Below are 19,635 nucleotides of genomic sequence, written 5' to 3' on the forward strand. Positions count from 1 at the left end.
ATTTGTTGTCTCGAAAATACAGACGGAAACTTATTTTTCTTGGCTAAACTTTAGTTTAATAAAAAAAAAACAGTGCAGCCCAACTGGCTTTGTTTTTTTTTTTTCCCTTCTTTTCTCTTCTGCCATCTCGCCATGTCTTCAGGGCTTTGTAGAACCGAAGCAAAGCAATTTTTCTGGAACCATATCTATCGTGCAGCTTGTCCTCATGCAAATTCCCTCAGATATATTGAAATTTACATAATTTTCCAATTGACTATCATCCTTATTACCAGTTCGGGTTTGGCGTCTCAGGAGGATGCACCATTCTCACCTTGTGATGATTTAATATCACATTCAAGTTTGCTTGTTTAGTATTGATGGACAGTATAATTTTCTAATAATAAAAAAAAAAAATCTTGAGATGGATATTTTGTAGAAAGTTTTTTTTGTTAAAAGGGGGCAGGAAGAGTTAGGGTTAGGGTTAGGGTTAGGGTTCTGTCGTATCAAATGTTTGGCCGATTATTTAATAGGGCTTTTTGAATACATTGCAAAGTTGTTCGTTTCTAACAAACACACACACACCATCTTGAACATCCTTGCATTGTGGACTCCTTCGCCCTTACCTCCTCACCTTGCATTTTTTCTTATAATAACCTGGGCCAGTTTCCAAGACAACCACTCCATCAGCCTCTCAGCCTCTCATGTCTTTGCTTCCAATAATATACCCCAAAGTGCCAGTGGGTGCGTGTCACACTGTTTTTGCTCTTTTATGTATTACATGAAAAAATGTCCAGACAGATGTAGATTCTTGATGTCTTTGTCAAAGTGAAGCAGTGTGAAGCTCTCCGTGTGCAAAACTCCCTGGCATGCATTCCAGATGTGTTCATGTGTTCCTCCGCAAAATTCTATCCCGTCTATTTTCACAATAAAGATCCCCCAAGTGTGTATCTGGTGCGAGACAGCACTGTTGATGATCAATGGGCTGTCAGTGGTTGATTCAGAGCGAAGCAGGCTTCATTTAATGGAATTCCATGAAGATGGACAGAAGAATCCCAGTGAGGAAAAGCCAACTTTGCTGACAGAGGGACGGGAGAGATTAATCCCTCTCTGAATTGACTCAAAGGAAAAAAAAGCCACAATTTGTACAAAAAAAAAAGCCCACATATGAACGTCTATAACGATAAAAAGTACTAAGTAGTCCTTATCTTCTCCATCCTGTTTTCAACTTCCATTACCAACTCCTTCCCATCATCCCCGCTTTGTAAACTTCAATAATATTTCAGCGCATAAGCAAATATTTGAAACAAATGTTGAATCACTAAATCAACCAATCGATGCTTCAGGTATTACCGTTAAGTATATAATTTCCCGGTGGCTATATTGACCCAAATCTTCTTCAAGCTTGAGCAAATATTACTTTCATCCATTGGAAGGTTGACAAGAGACTAGCAGCTGCTGAACTGAAATTGGTGTCACAAATTACCGGCAAAAGATTTGCTCAGGCTGCGTGGAATCGTTCTTTTTCTCTATTTTCCATATATAGTAATTGCACCTGAAAGTCCGCCCAAATAGTCTGGAATGTTTCGGACCGGCTTAACATAAAACATGCCTGTGGCCTTCATGTCATCAGGCTAATTGGGCATCGCCAGGCATCCTGGTTGCATAGCTAATGAACCCCTCCGTCTCAACCGGGATCTCCCGGCACGTCTAACGGTCACATAAATTCTTATTTATAGGTCATAATCTTCCATTTATGTATACGGGCTGCCCCAATTAGAGAGCCCGGGCCTTCAGATTGATTCCTCTCTTGGGGATTCAAACCTCTGGTATCCTTGTGCACATTGTTAGGTGTCCCAGACAACCCTTGAGGACTTCTGGTAACTTGGCCCATAAATGTTTCTGGTACTCGATAATGATTAGAGGTGCTTGATTTTTAGTGTCTGCTTCTGTGTGTGTTAATTAGGAAGGACTGGCGGAAAACTAGCAATGTGTCTGGTCTAGCCGAAAGGCGCCTGGAAATAGGAGTTTCAATTCTCCTGTTGCTACCCGTCAATGTGTTTTCTATACTGGAGGAGATCCCAGAAGATCCAGAAGTTCACACTCGGAGTGGAAACCATGTGACTCTCCTGTTGCCATTTTGTCATTCTTCAACTGCCATTTTTACCGAGAAAAAAAAAATTCATTTTGAATAGCCGAATGTTCAATCGAGCCTGTGGGCCAAATTAGACTTGTAAATGGAGCATAAAGCCGGACAGTCTCACTTTAATTAGAACAAAGAATGTGAATTACCAATGAATGCAGACATTTAACTCTATCCCTTCGGAATTACCTAAAGGCCAGGCAAACACATTGCTATGACCCACGTGGACTTTGGAGGAGCTCCGTTGGAGAAGTCCATTCTTTAATAATACAATTGCAAAAATAAACTTCAAACAAACTCGAGGAAACAACCTTCTTGCACTTTTAGTACTTCAAGGTGAATTTTAAATCACAGCAAGAATATTCTCAGCTCTGCTATTTACGGACAAATCAAACCTGGCAGTTTTTCTATTGCTTATACGCTGTTGACTATTTATCACTACACGGGGAAAAAAAAAGTTTGATGCCGCCCTCGCCCTTGCTATTAAATTCCTGTTGACTTTCATTCCGTACATGGATAGTCGCCTCCATTTAGTGGTCAGCTCTGAATAATGCATATTAAGTAATGAGCTTCCCAAATGGACCGGTCGGCAGTCAGTTAGGCCACGCATAAAGCAATCAATTATTTGATCAATAATACTCATTAGGCCATCATATAGTTAAGCTGTATGGCCCTCTGGTTGGAATGAATTATTTACCAAACAGAAAAGAAAGTGAGACATCTAGTCCAGTTCAATGTCATCTTCATTAATAGTTTGGGAACGTTGTGGAGCATTACATCCACGATGTGTTGTTGGACAGGTTTTAAACATTCTTAGTGTCAGCCATCTTGGTTTTTTTGTCAAGTGTCAAGGAGTTGGAAGCTGCTGTTTTGCCGGGAAGAAATCTGCTGATTTTGGTCCTTAAAGCTGCGGCTTACACATCTTCTGAAGGAGGAGATTAGACTCTTGGGAGGATTTTTACATTGCACCTCAAGGCACATCACATGCCAAGGCCTATTTTTTACGCAGATCAGCTGTCCACCTGCTAGGGAAGCTGACATTTGGCTCCTGCTGAAGGCTTCACTTTCCAATGGAGCCTTGGAGAGCAGCTTAGGGGATTTGCATGTATGTTATAGCTGAGGGGATCTCCAGCTGGTGGGCCAGTGGAGCAGGCAGTTGTTGCTTTGACCAGCTTTGTTACATACGGATTAATAAATATGTTTTCCACAATTACTTGGACACACTTCAGGCTTGATGTACTGATGGAATAGTTTTGATAAAGTTTGTCTGCTCGACGGAGTTTGCATGAATGATCAGGTTGGAGATGTTGAAGGTAGTGTTCAACTTTTTGACATCTACCAGCTGATTTGCATGCACGCCATCATTTGGAAGACAACATTGAGCTCCCAGCTCTCTTGTGAAATGCAGATCTGTATTTTACCTCCACATCTCTCGCTCGCTATTTCTCCCATCATCCTATGGCTAAACTTTCTTTGTTGTAATCCTCTGAGTTTTGCACGGAAACACTTTGGAGAACTTTCCGTACGCCATCCGCTCTGCGAAAAGTTTCTGTTGTTTATGAAAGTGGAAGATGCCTTCAGGCAACTTTTGAATCTATTTGATGAGTTCCAGGTCAAAGTTTTGACGTTTAGTATCTGGGATGACCTTGTAGACAATTTTTGATGTGTCAAATCAACTTCAAATAATTGCTGTTTTCTGATGTCTGCTCTTGACAGACGAAAGGAAAACATGTCTTTGGAAATTTGCATAATATCACAGCGCCGTAACTCACGGACGTGCTTTGCACTTAGAACGCCAAGGCACAATCAGGTACGCTGACTTGGAGAAAGTAGCGATGACTCATCACTTTTGTTGTTCTTGTGCACATCTAAAAATCTTCAACACCTTTCCTCATAACTCAACGTACTGTATTTGCTCCCATCCTTAATCTTTCAAGCCAACAGATGAGAGCCCTCCCTCAGCCCCTCCCAGCACAGCTTTCCAAGGTCAGGACAAGGAGAAATCACGAGGCAATACCTGCCATCTGTTTTATTTGGAACCTGAGCCACGTCTGGCTGTGTCGAGCAGGTAGAGAAGAAAGAAAGGGTCCACTGTACCTTCATTCGGCCATCGGGGTTTCCCATTGACATATTTGGTCATGTCAAACCTTAACGAAGTCATTTCTATTAACATTGTAATTGCACGGAGTCGTGTTTGCCTTCCTGGAGCGAGGCCAAGGTGCACCTGACCTTCTGGGATAACAGCTTGCCAACATGGGTGAGCCCTTAAGTTGCTCACGTCGTTCCCTCAAATAAGTCTTTGTTGGAGGAAACCAGAGAGGGGAAAAAAACACTATGATTTTCATGTTTTGGAGATATTAGAGTTGATTAGTATCCAAATTTCTGCAACTTTACAACCAAAATGTGTTAAATAAACATGTCGAATTTAAGGAAACACTTGAATCGCTTGTTGGAAGCTGACAAGTATGAGAAACATCGAGGTAGACTTTGCTACTTCCTTCAGCACACATTTATTTGTTTTTGCTAGGGTCAGCATGACCACTCATGGCTGCTTGGAAAAATAGTCAAACTGTTCAAATACCTCCGCACCAGCAATAACACGGCAACCAATTAGTCTTTCCTTGTATATCTGACAGCCACAGAGTTCCTTCCAAAAATAAATATTGTTCCTCCAAGTGCCCCAGTCATGGGAAACCTCTGACCTCCAAGCAATGTCCACCCCACCCCCTCCAAGGTCACTAAGTGAAACTAACCAGTCTCCTTCCCACTCGCTAACTATCTGCACTTGTGTGACATCTTCATCTATCACCGCCTTGATAAGGGGTATCTTTAATTACACCCTTCCCCACGAGTGGATCTGTATCTTTTTTCATCCTCTCCATAACAGACTCCCATCCCTCCCCCCCTCCCCTCCAGAAAAGGCTATAGCATGTCACAGTCTCGATGCTTGCGACTCAGTAAGTCGATCTAACAGGAAATCAATAGTAAAGTCTAATGCTGAATAATTGAGGTTATGGGAGTTCAGCAGCACTCCCTGGACGTACTCCCTCGTTCTTCTCCTGGAGTCTCCTATAATGTATAGCGTGGAGAGCACTGTTTCCCTCACATCCCATCCGTTATAAGAATTATATGGATACACTTGTTTTAGTCATTCATGATTCATGCAGTGGACTGCTCCACCACGTTCTCTTAAATATAGTCGTCATGGACACGCACGATGAGGTGAGATAACACTTGATACGGCCATTTTATGTGTTCACTAGAGGGCACAAGCTGCTTTCGCAACATATGGATGGAGCTTCAGCTGGAATTAAGAAAGCACCTCAGTCAAAGTAATGAGCAATCCATCCGGTTTCTATCTTGAAACTGGACCCCCCATTGACTAAGGTTGAGGGGGATACCCAAGGCGGATCACCAACCAGTCACATGGCTGACACTTCAAAAACCATGCATGATTATATTCTAACCTTGAGGGTCTTAAGTTGATTGGACATGTAAGCACTGGGAGGAACCTGCCTGAGCCCCAGATTCATGACTGGCACACCGTGCTGTTCCCCGGTGAATCCATCAGAGGTTCACCAAGTGGCCAGCTAAGCCAAGCATCTCAGTGGATATCTAAGTGACTGGCCAATTTAAAAACTTTGGCTAGGCAGGGAGAACGACTGACTTCCTAAACGGCTCAGTAGCTTGGAGTGTGAAATTACTCATTAGCCGGCTGCCGAGGTGACTTACTTACTGACTGACTGAAAAGTCGGGAGGCGGTCAGCTCACCTGACGTGCTGGTGGGAAAAGATCAGGGAAAATACAGATCAGGAAATTAGGATTGCATCCGGAGTTGGGCAAATGATGCAAAAGTTTTTTTTTGTGCAGAGTTTTGTCGTCCTGTGAAAGCGTTTGTTGAGTCAGGCAGGTTTCCTATAGTTCATAAATAATACACAGTGATTAATTATTTTGCAATATTTAATTTGCTTTTGTTTTTTTTTAGCCGTCAAACACTCTAGGGTATTTGTTTTCATCTTTGGCCCTTTCGTCGTGAGCTGAAAGTGCCATTTGCATATTTAGCAGAGCGCCTCTGTTGTTGCCGCATGGCTTGGGGCGATCTGAAGCTAACTTGAGGCCATTCCAATGATTGCATAGGCCACCTGGAGAGTTGTTTTTCCAACAATATGCACATCAAAAGCATGATGACAAAAATAATTCCCTTGCTTCATTAAAGGATTGATCTTTGGTGAAAGTTGCTGCGGCTTTACCGTCAAGTTAATTTTTCGCCGCACTTCTGATTTACTTCAAATGAGAAACTTTCTGAACTTAGTCCAACCCACCTTAACATATCATTGATGTACTTTTTGATATATTTTTGCTCGACTTGTGTTCTGTATGAATGATAATATTCAAATTTGCTATGTGGATGTGACAACTCCTGAAATATGCATATGTTTCCGAGCCATTCTAGGCTTATTTGATATGCCAGTAATGGCAGGCCAGAGTGCTCGACACTTATTCTCTGAATATTTGATGGCCTTAATGAGCAGGAAAAATACAGGACTAAGCACTTTGCTGGTTTGCTCCAACTCGCATGTGTGAGGAATAAAAGACAGAAGGAAAGCATGAAATATTAAAAAGGGCCGATAACACCACATCCAGGAAGAGGATGATGGCGTGTCCACTCTGATGTTTCTTAAGGTCGTGACATTACAGAAGAGAATATGCCGGGTCACAATAATCAAGCACGTGATTAAAAACCGACTCGTTAATGGACCTACATGATAGTCCGACTGTCCAAGTGGTAAATGGAGTGGATGGAGTGCAGTTGAGGTAATGGTGGATCGTAAGCATCACTCAATATTTGGAGACCTTGGACTTTCTGGTGAGATGAGTCACAGTTTGTACATCCACTGTGCTTGTAATAACTTTATACCCCTGATACCACTGAAATAAAATGATTGGTAGATGAAACGTGGGCTATTGGTGTGTTTGTTCCATGCCAGTCTCTTTACAGTTTTCATTCTAGTATGAAAAAAGTACCGTATTTTCCGGACTATAAGGCGCACCTAAAAATCTAAAATTTTCTCAAAAGCCGACAGTGCGCCTTATAGTCCGGTGCGCCTTATATACGGACCAAATTCCTAAATTTAAACTGGCCCAAAGCATTGTGTAATGAAATCAAATATAAGTGGCCCGCTGAAGACTATGAATCATGAATCAAGAAGACTATGGATCATTATTTTGTGATTATAAAGTAATTGGTTGCGTCTGACGTTGAAATAAAAAAGATAAAATGGAGAATGATTTGATTTCGATTAAAAATCTGACATGATGCATTAATGGTGCGCCTTATATAAGGACAGAGTTTTAAAATGGGCCATTCATTGAAGGTGCGCCTTATAGTCCGGTGCGCCTTATAGTCCGGAAAATACGATACCTGTTTTTAAAGATGTCTCTTGGCAGTTTAAAGAAACCTCAAAAACTTATTTTCAAATATGTCAGCCGTCTCTTCCACTTGACTATGAAAAAAAAGGTGCCATGGTGGATATGAATAGAGCTTTGCATCATCACAGGTATCGCAGGTTCACATCTTCAACTCAGCCCATGCCTGCTAATAACCTCACTTGCCTTTCTTTTTCACGGCGCGAGCACTTGGGACAACTATTTTGTAACGCTGCCAATTCTAATACTCGGGCTCTGTAGCAGATCACAGGTGTTTGGAGGTAGCCGGATGTATTCAGCGAAAAAGTAAAGCTAGCGCGGCAAGAGAAGGACGCAAGGGAGCCGGAGGTTGTCAAAACAGCTCGGCGTCTCGTCCTTAGTTGCTTTCCATCCATCTCATGCTTGCCCCTTCTTTGGGAAGCAGATCAAACACTGCAACATGAAAGGCATCCCTGACATTATTTTTTCCCATCTTCCTGCTCTCACTCTGATAGAATTGGAATTGCTCGAGTATCCCCTGTCGACTGCAGAAAATGCCTCCCCGTGTTTTGCGTCATCTTAGCCCTTGACCTTTATCATCTCCCACAAATTTGTTGCACTCGAACTATCCTCCGGGTAGATAGGGGCGAGTTTTGACGGTGGACTCAAATTTGTTTGCATCGGGGTTGCGACATGGCTCGTGACATTTTTGGAGTTTGGAGGAGTAATGTGCAACATCATACTACTTTCATGCACTTTTGAATTTCATCGCGGTTGTTTCAAAGTGTCCCTTAGCGCTGCTGCTGTTATGCTTCTTGACAATTAGCCACGCTGCTTCCATTTGTGTCGCACAAAATGTTTGCCTCCTTCGGAAAAAAAAAAACAATAATCCATTTTAGCAGAGAAAAACTTAAATGCATAAACGAAATGTGAAATTATGTAATTTTAAGAGCGTCTGTGACCAATTTTCAAAGAAAGGGAAAACAGTTCCGCGAGACTTTCATCATGAGAGTTTCAGTTTTCCCCTCTGGCCACCAGTGTCCTTTTCTCCGATACCAGGAAAGATTTATTAAAAATGTTACATTTTGTCTGAGCGCATTTCATGATGGAAAAGTCAACACATTTAAAATGCATAAAAGAAGTGAAGTTTGCCACCACACTATCAACAGTCTTCATTGTGTCTTTAAATGGACAGCTGGCAGGCAGAGAACTCATTGAGTTGCTAAATACTCCCAGGAACGTATGAATGAGAGGCCTGATTACTTTGTCACTAATTATTCATTGGCTCATCACATTCATTTTGGACAGTGAAAATACCTCTGGGGGCATCTCGCTCTTACTGTCTCTCTCTCTTTTGTGTTTGGCGCTTGAAACATCTTCACACAGCTGTCCCTGTCATCATTATCATAGAGGGGTTGCTGATTGCTATTCTGTAGTCTGATTAAGACTACCACCCCCTTTTCGCACCCCCTCAACACCCCAATTCCTATTTTCAGTCTAACATCTATTGCTCGGAACACTCCGGGAAAGTTTTATACTGTTAGATTTGAACAAATATAAACTTTGGGGTATTCGTCTGACAAGTACACCCTAACCCTAACCCTAACCCTAACCCTAACCCTAACCCTCACGACCATTGAAATGCAATTTAGAAGAGATGGAAATAGTAGAACGTGATTATTGTGGAGAGGGTGATTCGATGATAGTCGACAAATATTGGTATGCGTAGAGCAAAGCAGCTCGGGGAGGAAATATGAAGCCTGCTTTAATTGTGGAAAGACAGCATGAGCCATTGTTGCTAATTATAGTTTCACAGGTGTCTCGCACGCGCACACAAGTATTGTCACGTCAATGGTGTGCTTTTGTTTTTCATCAAAGAAACACCTCCTTTCTCTCATCAGTTGGTGGCTGTATATGAAGAGCAAGATCCTCACAATGGAGGTGACGGGACAAGCGCCAGCTCGACAGGCACTCAGAGTCCCGAGCCGTTCGCTGGCGAGCTGAGATCGACATCGGCCTTCCAGCCCTACCAAGCCAACAGCGAGATTGAGGTCACTCCGTCTGCTTTGAGATCAAGTGAGTCCGAATTAAAAAGCATAATTAGCCATTTGAAATTCTGTGATGTAGTTGTTGGGGGGTAAAAATGAAGAAATCTGATTTTGAATCGGTGCGGCTGTCAGAATGGATGTCAGTTCATAACAAAGTGAAAATGGTTCTTTCTGCAAAGACTAAGTTAAAAAACAAAATGAAACTTGGGAGGAACGGCGAGTCAATTGTTAGACTTGACATTCCGCAGGTGTACAATGTGGAGCCAAGTGTCTATCAAAACGGCAAAGTGCATATCAGGAATGCCAATGCGCTGACTCCGACCGACAAGCCGAAACGAGACAAAGAAAAGGAAGTGAGACAGTCGCGGTGTTGAGTCATGCGTAAATTTCAGCGCACATGTCCAACAAAGGCGGACATGCACGTAAGCCCTAAAATGCCACCTCAAGACGTCAACTCTGAGATTGCTCATGCACGCGTGGCGACGATGCGTGAAGTGGAACCAGCAGGCGGATGCACTGCTGTCTTAAAACTTCAAAACTCATCCATGACCAGAAATTTACATCAAGGCAAGGACTGAAAGACTCAGTGAACTTTTCAGTCAGAATGATTGATCCTGCCCATTGACAACTCTCAAACTCTTGGGGTTTATTTTCAGACATGTACCGTATTTTCCGGACTATAAGGCGCACCTAAAAACCGAAACTTTTCTCAAAAGCCGACAGTGCGCCTTATAGTCCGGTGCGCCTTATATATGGACCAAATTCTTAAATTTAAACTGGCCCGAAGCATTGTGTCATGAACTCAATCATAAGTGGCCTGCTGAAGACTATGAATCATAAATCAAAAAGACTATGGATCATTATTTTGTGATTATAAAGTAATTTGTTGCGTCTAAAGTTGAAATAAAAAATGGAGAATGGTTTGATTTGGATTAAAAATCTGACATGATGCATTAATGGTGCGTCTGATAGTCCAGTGCACCTTATAGTCCGGTAAATACGGTAAATGTACTGTGCAGGTCTGACTTTGACTTCAAGCTTTTAGGATTCAGAATTGTGGATTTTCACTTTCAATTGTGTTTCTCCCTCGCTGTTATGTCACCTTCATTGCTCACTGCATATTTTCCAGGCAGGCTACAACTTCTTCACAGCATACAAAGGAAATATGAGGTCAAAACAATATTTCCAAGTTATTTTTGCAAATTATATCCAAACATTGACACTTGCTACCATGCGGAAAATTTGCTAGTTGCAGAAATTCAGTAGCTTGGGTGACCCTGACAAGGATGGCGGGTGGTCATTAAATAGATTGGCTGTGTGTCTGTGTTCGTCCATAATGAGTGTTTGTATCAGGTGCCTTTTGAAGAGGATGACCTTAATCTAATCCCATTTGGTTTGGTGAACTGCGACTAAAGAATCTGGATGCCACCAGCCAAGGCCAAATAAAAGTCATTAACAATTCAGCTAACGACACATTTGCAGAACCTTGCGGTGATTTACTATAAGCCGATTTTAAAAGTTGCTATTTCAATGTTTTTTTAAGATCATGATGTAGCTCTGTCTGAGCCTCTCCCACCAGGTTTTGGGTGACTTCCAAAGGCACTGATTGCCCATTATAGATAAACGACCAGGTTTAGCTTTTTTGGAACCACATGCTGCTCGGTCTGATAGCAGCCGCAGATACCCATCTCTGTCATCTGCTTGCTTAATCTGTTCCCTCGGTCCAGAACCACCTCCTCAATCTCTCACTCTACCAATAAGCTGATCATGCGGTACATTCTTCGGGTTTTGATGCCAGGCAAATCGGTAAAACTTGGATGGTAGGCATCGATGTGAGTTATATGAGGTTCTAGTACAGGCACGATGAGAAACTGGCGGCGAGGATGTCTGCATGACAACACTTTTAAACTCCTCAGACCCCCTGAGCCGCATCTTCTACCTTATGGAGCACACGGCCTATGACTGTTTGCACAATAAATCATCTTCAGTCCTGTTGGGGGAGCAAGAACGCAGTCCCCCTGGCTGGATTTTTAAACCGCTAACGAGTGGGTGTTCAGTCCACGCTCCTATCGGTCATAAAAACACTCGTACTGTCGTCTCATCCCCGCCCTATTATAGCTAATTATTGAAAATGGCTAGCAGTGTTAAATGGTGAAGGGAGTGTTTTGGAAATGAAGTGTGAAGTGTTTGAAGTGGCAAAAGGCCCCACTCAGCACTGTTGGGATTGTGTTACCAATACCGTGTGCCTGTTATTGCTCCTGCAAGGCTCTCAATAAAGGCATAGCCAAACAGCTGAATCATGCTGCGCTATGTGTGTGTGGGTGAGAACGAGTTTTTGGACTTTTTTATTACTTCCTTCGCCGAGGCCGGTTCTGTTGAGCGTTTGTGTCAACGCTCAAATAAGAGCCTGAATGAGAAACATAACGATTTGTGACATCGAGACGTCAACGACGAGGGGCGTTAACCTAGGGAGCATGGGAAGCAAGACTTTTTATTTGTTGCTCCGAATCGGGTGTCATGTCCGACACTTTGTAGAAGGACATTACAAAGATGGATTAGTGGGCCCTCATGATCTAAAATATTGGCTTTTACTTAAGTAAATAAGCCCAACGGGAGACCTTCATGGTTATTTGTTAGGATATTTTCAGATTCAGATTTTCACGACTGGATTTGACAACCACAAGACCTACAGGATCACAAATCATTCCCAAAGTGAGCTCCCGGGGTTCATTTACATGACATGTGAAAAGAAGGTCACGACGAGCCAAGGGCATTCCCGCCCACTACCGTCACGATAAATCCACAAAGCCATTTTGGGCATTTAGCATCTCTTTGTCTCCTGGCTCTTCATCCCTGCGGACCTCCGAGCAAGCCTCCTGCCTCATTAGTCCCTTATGTGAGAGGCGCCCTCATCCTTCTGTTATTCCTGCACTGACCTGTTCCATTGTGTGAGAGGTCACTTATGAAGATAGAGCACATGATGGTGTAGGCTTTTTTTTTTTTTTTTCAGCCATGCACATTAAAACACAAAGATGGCTTATTCACATAATATGGAATCAGTGACAACTTTATTCCATATTAGCATTAGCCGCTGCTAACTAGCGATAAATCAAAGTGGTCCAAAAACAAGACCTACATATCTGGATCATATTTAAAACATTCTTTCTTTTGATGACTGCTTCAACTTATCTGTCTTTTGATTAATTGCATTTCAATAGTCAACCTCAGCTTTCCGTAAACCGCCTGCAATCATAGAACAGAGATATGAATCATCTTTGGCTGCATCTACTTTTAAGTCTCACATCCTGCTTCTTTTCATCGTCTTGTTTTTTTATTTTTTTTATTTATCAAACCTTGCACAAAGAACTGGGACCGTCCGTCCCTTCCTGCTGCATTCCTATCTTCCCACTCACAGGGACATTTTTAGTTTTCTTTTTTTTTTTTTTTTTTTTCGGGCTACAATCAGAACTTTGATCACGGTAAAACATGTTCGCAAACTCCGCTCGATTTATCGGGTTTCTGCAACATTTTGCAAAGTTGCAGGGAAAGTTACAGCAGTTAATCTTTTGGTCACCAATGGAAATCTTAAGTTTCTCAATGTCTTTGATTATAATGAAAGAAAAATGACACGTTTCGGAGCCATGTTTTAGTTGTGAATTGGGAAAAAAAAAAGGAAAGTTTGCAATGTTATGCAATGTTCTTCACACTCTGGGTATTACCAGATATTTTGTGTAAACTGTTAAAATGAAAAATCCCTGCATAAAAATGTGTGTGCAAGTGGATGTGTGTGTAGGACAACTTGTAGATTGGACACACACATCCGTCATGCTCCCTTTGGGGAGTTCAGAGCAATAAAATGTCTCAAGCGACAAGAATCAAAAGTATGAAGAATAAAATGCTGACCGGACTTTGATGTCAGCGTGACGAAACAACCTGGTGTGAGTAATTTTTTTTCAATTATTTCTAGTGTGTGTATGCCTGAGCGTGTGCGTGTGTGTGTGTGCGTGCTCAGATTCTTCAGAGAGAACATTTTTGAACATGGGTGGAATTTTTGCAAGGGTTTCTTCGCTTTCATATTTCTACAGCAAGGTCTTGTTGACCTATTTTATTTTTTCTCTGGTTGGATTCATTTAGAAAATTGAATTTGGCATAGTGGAAAACAGAAGCGGCCAGAAGCAAGATAATTATGCACAGAGAGTTTGTTGTTATTTTTTTTGCAAAACTCTGATATCTTAATTCTCCAACTTTACTCGCAATGCACCAAAAGAGGACCGAGAAACACGGCATCTACTCTATAGGGGCTGATTTTTATTCCGACTGGAGCACACTCGGCTGCAAAATGTCGGAGCAAACACCGAAGGTCACAGTTTGAGGCCATCACAAGCAGAGATGGGAGATGAGATAAGATCCTAAGGCCATCAAACTGGACATTTTTTATACACCATGCTGGTGTCTAGAAAAAAAAAATGTCTGTGAAGATAACCACCCTTCAACACAGGTTGATAAACTCAATCAATGCCATTGACTATCGTAGACGTCAAAGATATTAATAAGGCAAACCCACATTGTTTTTTTTGCCATACGATAATAAAATATAAATACATATTTTTTTCCCTTTTAAACATATTCCATTTCAATTGTCACATTGTCACAGTCCAGGCCTCTTCCAACCCTCGCGCTCTCACCTAAAATGAAACCTTTTGTACCCATGTGGATGATTCGGGTCAGTATGTATTCAGTGGAAATCCTCCCTCGCTTCACACAGGGGACATCAATATGTAGCCAATGGTTGGAGAGGGAGACTTAAAATGGCTCACAGCCATAATTTATTCAGGTATTGAACTGGCACAGACTTGATGTATTCAAAGTAAGCCAAAGGGGGAAAAAAAAAAAAAAGATAGCATTTAGAGATTTCATGAAGCTGCAGTCGTCTGGTATTTTTATTCGTATTAGTCGAAAAAGTGAACTCATGGACTGAGAGCATGCCAGGACAAAAAAGGCCACTAGAGAAATAAACATAGAAATGAAGAAATTCATAATCCAATAAACAAAAAAAGGGATTGTCTTGTAAATTTAAAAGAAATTTTTGCTGCATTTAATGGTCAGTTTGGGATAAGTGTGTGTGTCTCCTCCAAACAAGGTAGGAGAAAATAGTAAAGGTCAAACCAATAAGAGGTGATAGCCCTTTAGAGTCTGACCCGCCCCTGTGGTAAATTGTGTGTGGATCTTGTGCCCTGGCTATAATTCCTGGATCAGGCCACATTTTATTAGCTTGTCACCACCCCCCAGCCTTCCGGATGACTCTTCATCGTCTGGATCGATGGGTGACTCAGTTGGAATGTGTCTGATTATTAAACATGGGACCAAAGCCTCCCAGTCTCCCATCACAAATTAAATGGTGGTAAATGTTAGAAGTGGAAATGAAGGTAATCTTCTTAATAAGAAAACCCGCAAAAAAGATCTTATCTGTCTTAGTGATGTTTAATTCTTTCCATGACCAGTACAATAATATGCAAATGAGATTTTTCCAGATTGATAAAAAATCAGACTAAATCAAGGTAACATCCCCTCCCGTCATGTTTTTTTGGGGGTAGTTGCTTGTTTAAACTCCTGTGACATGTATTCAATGTAGTGAAACAAGTCACCAACATTAGCAGTCCGGGGACAAATGTTTAATGTTGTGTGACTCAAACAGCTGCCCTGTTCGGATATCAGCACATTCCTTAACGCACTTTGGGTCCCTACGGTCCGATCAGGACATAAAACATTAGTCAGCGCCCTTGTACGTGAAGGCATTCGACATACATCAAAATGGATCGGACATATTGAGGGAACAAAAATAGATGAGACAAACAAGCCAAATCGCTAGCAAGGAAGTCCAGTGATTAAATCAATGGACTAACATCATTTCCTTCATATGTTATCAAGATTTATTATGTTTGGGGGGGGGAAAAATGTCACTGGGATGGATTAATACATTTGATTAAATGGGATCAAGGACAATGGCAGTCGGTGGAAAAATGACCTTCAGGGTCCAACTATTGCCATCATAAAGATTTTTTTTTTACTATTCAGCTTCCATTTTCTTTTCTGTGGAAATAAGTCATACCCTAATGCAATAACGAATTATAAAATATTATTATTATTATTATTATTATTATTATTACGTCTTTGGTAACAAGCACCATTTGGCAATTTTGCGACCTCATCATACTGAAGGCAGCCACAAAAATTCCAGCCACTGACTTCCTGTGTCTTTAAAATCTCCCAAATCTTGTCACGGTATCAAACATGCACACTTTCCACACCATAACAGCGTAAGATGAGATTAATCCGCCTCACTCCTACTACTAAGATTGTTTGCCGCGTATCAGATGGAAGCTTAGCAGCGGCATATGCTCACCGCACTGATCCGGTGATTGATGACAGCTGGTTACCAAACTATTTGCATAATTATGGTATATATTGCTCAGGCAGCTTGAACGATAAAAAACAAATCCATCTGGCCTTTTGGGAGCTTCCTAATGATTCTCACCTCGGCAAAGTCTCAGATCTAGATAAAATGTTTTATTACACCAGTTATTGAGTGTGAAAACTACGCTCGCTGCTACTTTTGACGTATGATCTCGCCACCTACCTCATGTGTGAAACAATCCAATAATTCAGAGGTGGAAATTGCTTTGTCTTATGCCAAGCTGTTTTTTTTTTCCACCCTCATTTTCATTATTTTTTTCTGTTCCCCGAACAAGACATGCCTCTCCACGTCCGTCGCAGTAGCGATCCTTCCCTGGTTGGACTTCCAGCTGGAGAAATCTTGCTTGGTAAAGAAGAACCATCCAGGAAGGACCCGATTCGCTGGTCCACGACTGCTGGCTTCCAAAAGTATAACCACAAGCCAAACACCAACACTGGCACCAACAGCCTCGAACGAAAGGTAAGCATCCAAAGCTGGATGTTTTTTCTGACTTTTAAAAATCACTGCATCCCTAAAGTCATTTTGCATTTAACTCGACACAATTCAATTAAAACCAGTGATTCTATTTTTGTTTCTTTATAATTATTTGATGAAACAAATTTGCATCCGGAAGTTTTTTTTCTCGCATCTACTTAGAAAGTTTCACATAAAAAACAACAGCAACATGTTTACAAAACAAGAAGGCCAATTAACTTAATCAAAATGGCCACGCATGGCACAAAGGACCCTTCACTTTCAACCTGAGACAACAATTCAGTCCACGGGACGTGACACGGCAAGCCTCCACGCGATTAGTGTGTCTTGCCGTATCGTCTGATAATCCTTTTTAAAGACACTCCAGTTGTCAGAGCCGTAACACTTCCGAGTGAAGAGAGGGGGAAAGGCTATTAAGCCTTTTATTTGGTCGGGAAAGTGTCCTTTCTGGTCTGTGTCGGATTGACTCTAGATGTGCTTGAGACTGCAACAAAGCCTCAACTTTGTAAACAATTCTAATAATTTGAATTTTCCTTTCAAGGGCAGGGGAGGCCATGCTTATCGGAGTCTTCCACGAGATGCAAGTGGCCGCAGCGCTCAGTTTCAAAGAGAGATGACCAGATCCTCCCTAAGTGCAAACCACCCAATGGTGGACCATTGGCTTGATCGACAAGAACAGGTACGTGGACTTGCTTGGTCTCCTCGTTTCACACTTTGGTGTTCTGTCTGCGCTGTGTAATTGTGTCTTCCAGCTCCATCTGTTGGGGTTGGGTAGGAAAGTGTTCCATTTGAAAGTTATCAAAAGTGACAGAGAGCTGTAGGCAGAATAGAAATGACCTCAGGGGGGAAGCTTGTGTAATGACTTGACAGCCTCGCCTTGTCCTTACCACAGAAACCTGCTCTGACCTCTGGAGGAGTAGCTTTTTTTTTGACAGATATTTTTTTTTTTGACAGATAACTTCCTTTACCTTAAAAAAAAAAGCACTAGAGAAACAAGCCAAATGCTGAATGCAAAAAAAAAATCTCTCTATTCATCTTCAAGCCAGACGATGTTTTTTTACAGTTTCAAAAATTTGTTGGCAACCAACCAAATTGGAATCTGTTGACTTTCTTCACATCACCTCAAGTTTTTGTTTTGCATCTTTGAATGCAAGACAATCCACTTTCTGTACCCTTTTGTTTTGATTTCCACGCCACGCCGGTTGCAGAATCCTCCCCGCGCTGCTGCCGGTTAACGCACTAATTCTTGATTAGAGTTCATGCGTTCGGCTTCTCTGATTTGCCCCGTGGAGTGAGAAATCACTTTCTCAATGAGAATAATTGAACAGGGCGGTGCCAGCTCATTACCCACAAATCATTGCGAGACCGGGCACCTTAGCTGCAGACAATAATGACTTCAGGGAATAAAACTGCCGTGCCGACCTGGATCCAAACCAGCATGGACAGCAGTGAACAAGGGCTCATCTGAAAATACAATCTGGTCAAATCATTCCTGGGGTTTATTATTCATTCAGTTTTTAGTGGAGTCCAAGTTTATAGCAGTTTGTGCCTTTTCGTGTCTATTTTCACCTTTTTTGTATTTGCTTTCAAATCCACTTCAACACAGAGCGGTCCAGTCCTCACTTTTTTATTGGTCCCATTAGGGGGTAAATGCTTTTAAGTTGCCATCGAAATATAATAAGGCCCCGGCCGCCAATAAACATCCACTTGACAAAGGCGAGGAGAAACATGAGATGCGAGTGCCTCCTCGCCATCGCCACCTAAAAGGCACATTTCATTTGCATCGCCTGCAGTACAAAAAGTGGTCACAGTTGGATGCCAATGGGCAGAAATGAGGTGCTTTTTTCACAGTAGAGTGGATAGAAAGAAAGTTTCGAGTGACTCAAGCCGCTGAGAGGAATAGATTGAAACCTTATTAGTCACTTACTATGACTCTTGTTACCTATAGGAAGGATTTGTTCATTATAAATCCGTCACAGGCTTTTCATTTTCCAAACGCATCTCTCGAAAAAAACCGAAACGGCTCGGAGAGTCTCCGATTCCAATTAAAACCGAATCGCCAGCATCTCCCACCTTGAGCACCTTTTCTTCCACCTACTCAAATAAGACAGCAAATATTGATCTGCCGAATAGAGCCCCGTAATCACCCGCTGAAATGTGGACCATCGTTTTACTTTCGTCTCAATAATTCAACATGTTTGATTCTCTCGCCCTCGTTCATCAACTCCTAATGTTGTAGTATTGAGGTCGATGTCAAAAAATGTCACTTTGGGATTAAATGCGGTTTTGTATAGTCAATGTTTTGCTTCAGTGTTGGCATAATGACTTGTTGATGTAACATTCAGTCGGCAATTTGCCGGCGTAGTCATGTGTGATTCTCATTCACTGAAGAAAAAAAAAAAATGTAACCGCGTTTCATATCTGCAGCCTCATTGAAATTAACATCACTGATTCACTGACGCTCACTGACCTTCACAGCATAAAAAGATGGATTCAACGTTCTAAGCAGTGGAAAGCAGACTGTCCTCCCTCTTAATAAGCTCAAAATGATGATTAATCTCCGAGAAGCACCACCGAGCCCTTTTTTAATGCACTGGTAAAGACTCGGGATTCAGACGAGTCCATCCGCTTCCAACATCCTCACCGCCATAGGATTACGTCTTCACATCACCTCTCCGTCACCTCAGTCAGGTGTCTCCGAGCATAATATGCCTTTTGAAGTTTTCTTTCATACATCAGAAAGGCTAAATCTTGCTTTTATACTGATGCGAAGAGCTATTTGAAAAGCAAAGGACTCTCATTCTGTTTGATTCGCTTCTCTTTTATTCTCTTTTAAATGTGAGGCTCGCTCTGGACAAAAAAAAAAAAAAAAAAAGCGGTGATGATAACCGGTTGAGGTTTTTGTGGCATGTTATTGATGAGGTTTGTGAAAAGTCTTGGTCACTCTGCCTGCTTAGGGTTCTGTTATTGACCCGGTGATTGATTTAAGCGCTCATAATTAGCCGGCCTAATTGCATTATGGTGCCATTTAACAATACAGTAGGCAAAGGCACGGATAACCAGTCATTGATAGATCAGTCCAGACCTGATATATAAAAAAAAAAAAGAAGAAA

At 41.8% G+C, this 19,635-nt stretch overlaps 1 protein-coding gene across 3 annotated transcripts in view; it reads left to right on the top strand.

Moving 5' to 3' along the window:
• Nucleotides 1-19,635, top strand: part of LOC125985892 (partitioning defective 3 homolog) — a 125,460-nt gene that overhangs the window by 26,616 nt on the left and 79,209 nt on the right. For all 3 annotated transcript variants that reach the window (XM_049749132.2, XM_049749130.2, XM_049749131.2), the window contains exons 3-5: nucleotides 9,427-9,601; nucleotides 16,323-16,507; nucleotides 17,064-17,201. In XM_049749132.2, coding sequence (XP_049605089.1) covers nucleotides 9,427-9,601; nucleotides 16,323-16,507; nucleotides 17,064-17,201 — 498 coding nt within the window. The remainder of the gene's footprint in view (nucleotides 1-9,426; nucleotides 9,602-16,322; nucleotides 16,508-17,063; nucleotides 17,202-19,635) is intronic.

Source organism: Syngnathus scovelli, chromosome 18, assembly GCF_024217435.2.
Source record: "Syngnathus scovelli strain Florida chromosome 18, RoL_Ssco_1.2, whole genome shotgun sequence".
In the NCBI taxonomy this organism is placed as follows: domain Eukaryota; kingdom Metazoa; phylum Chordata; class Actinopteri; order Syngnathiformes; family Syngnathidae; genus Syngnathus; species Syngnathus scovelli.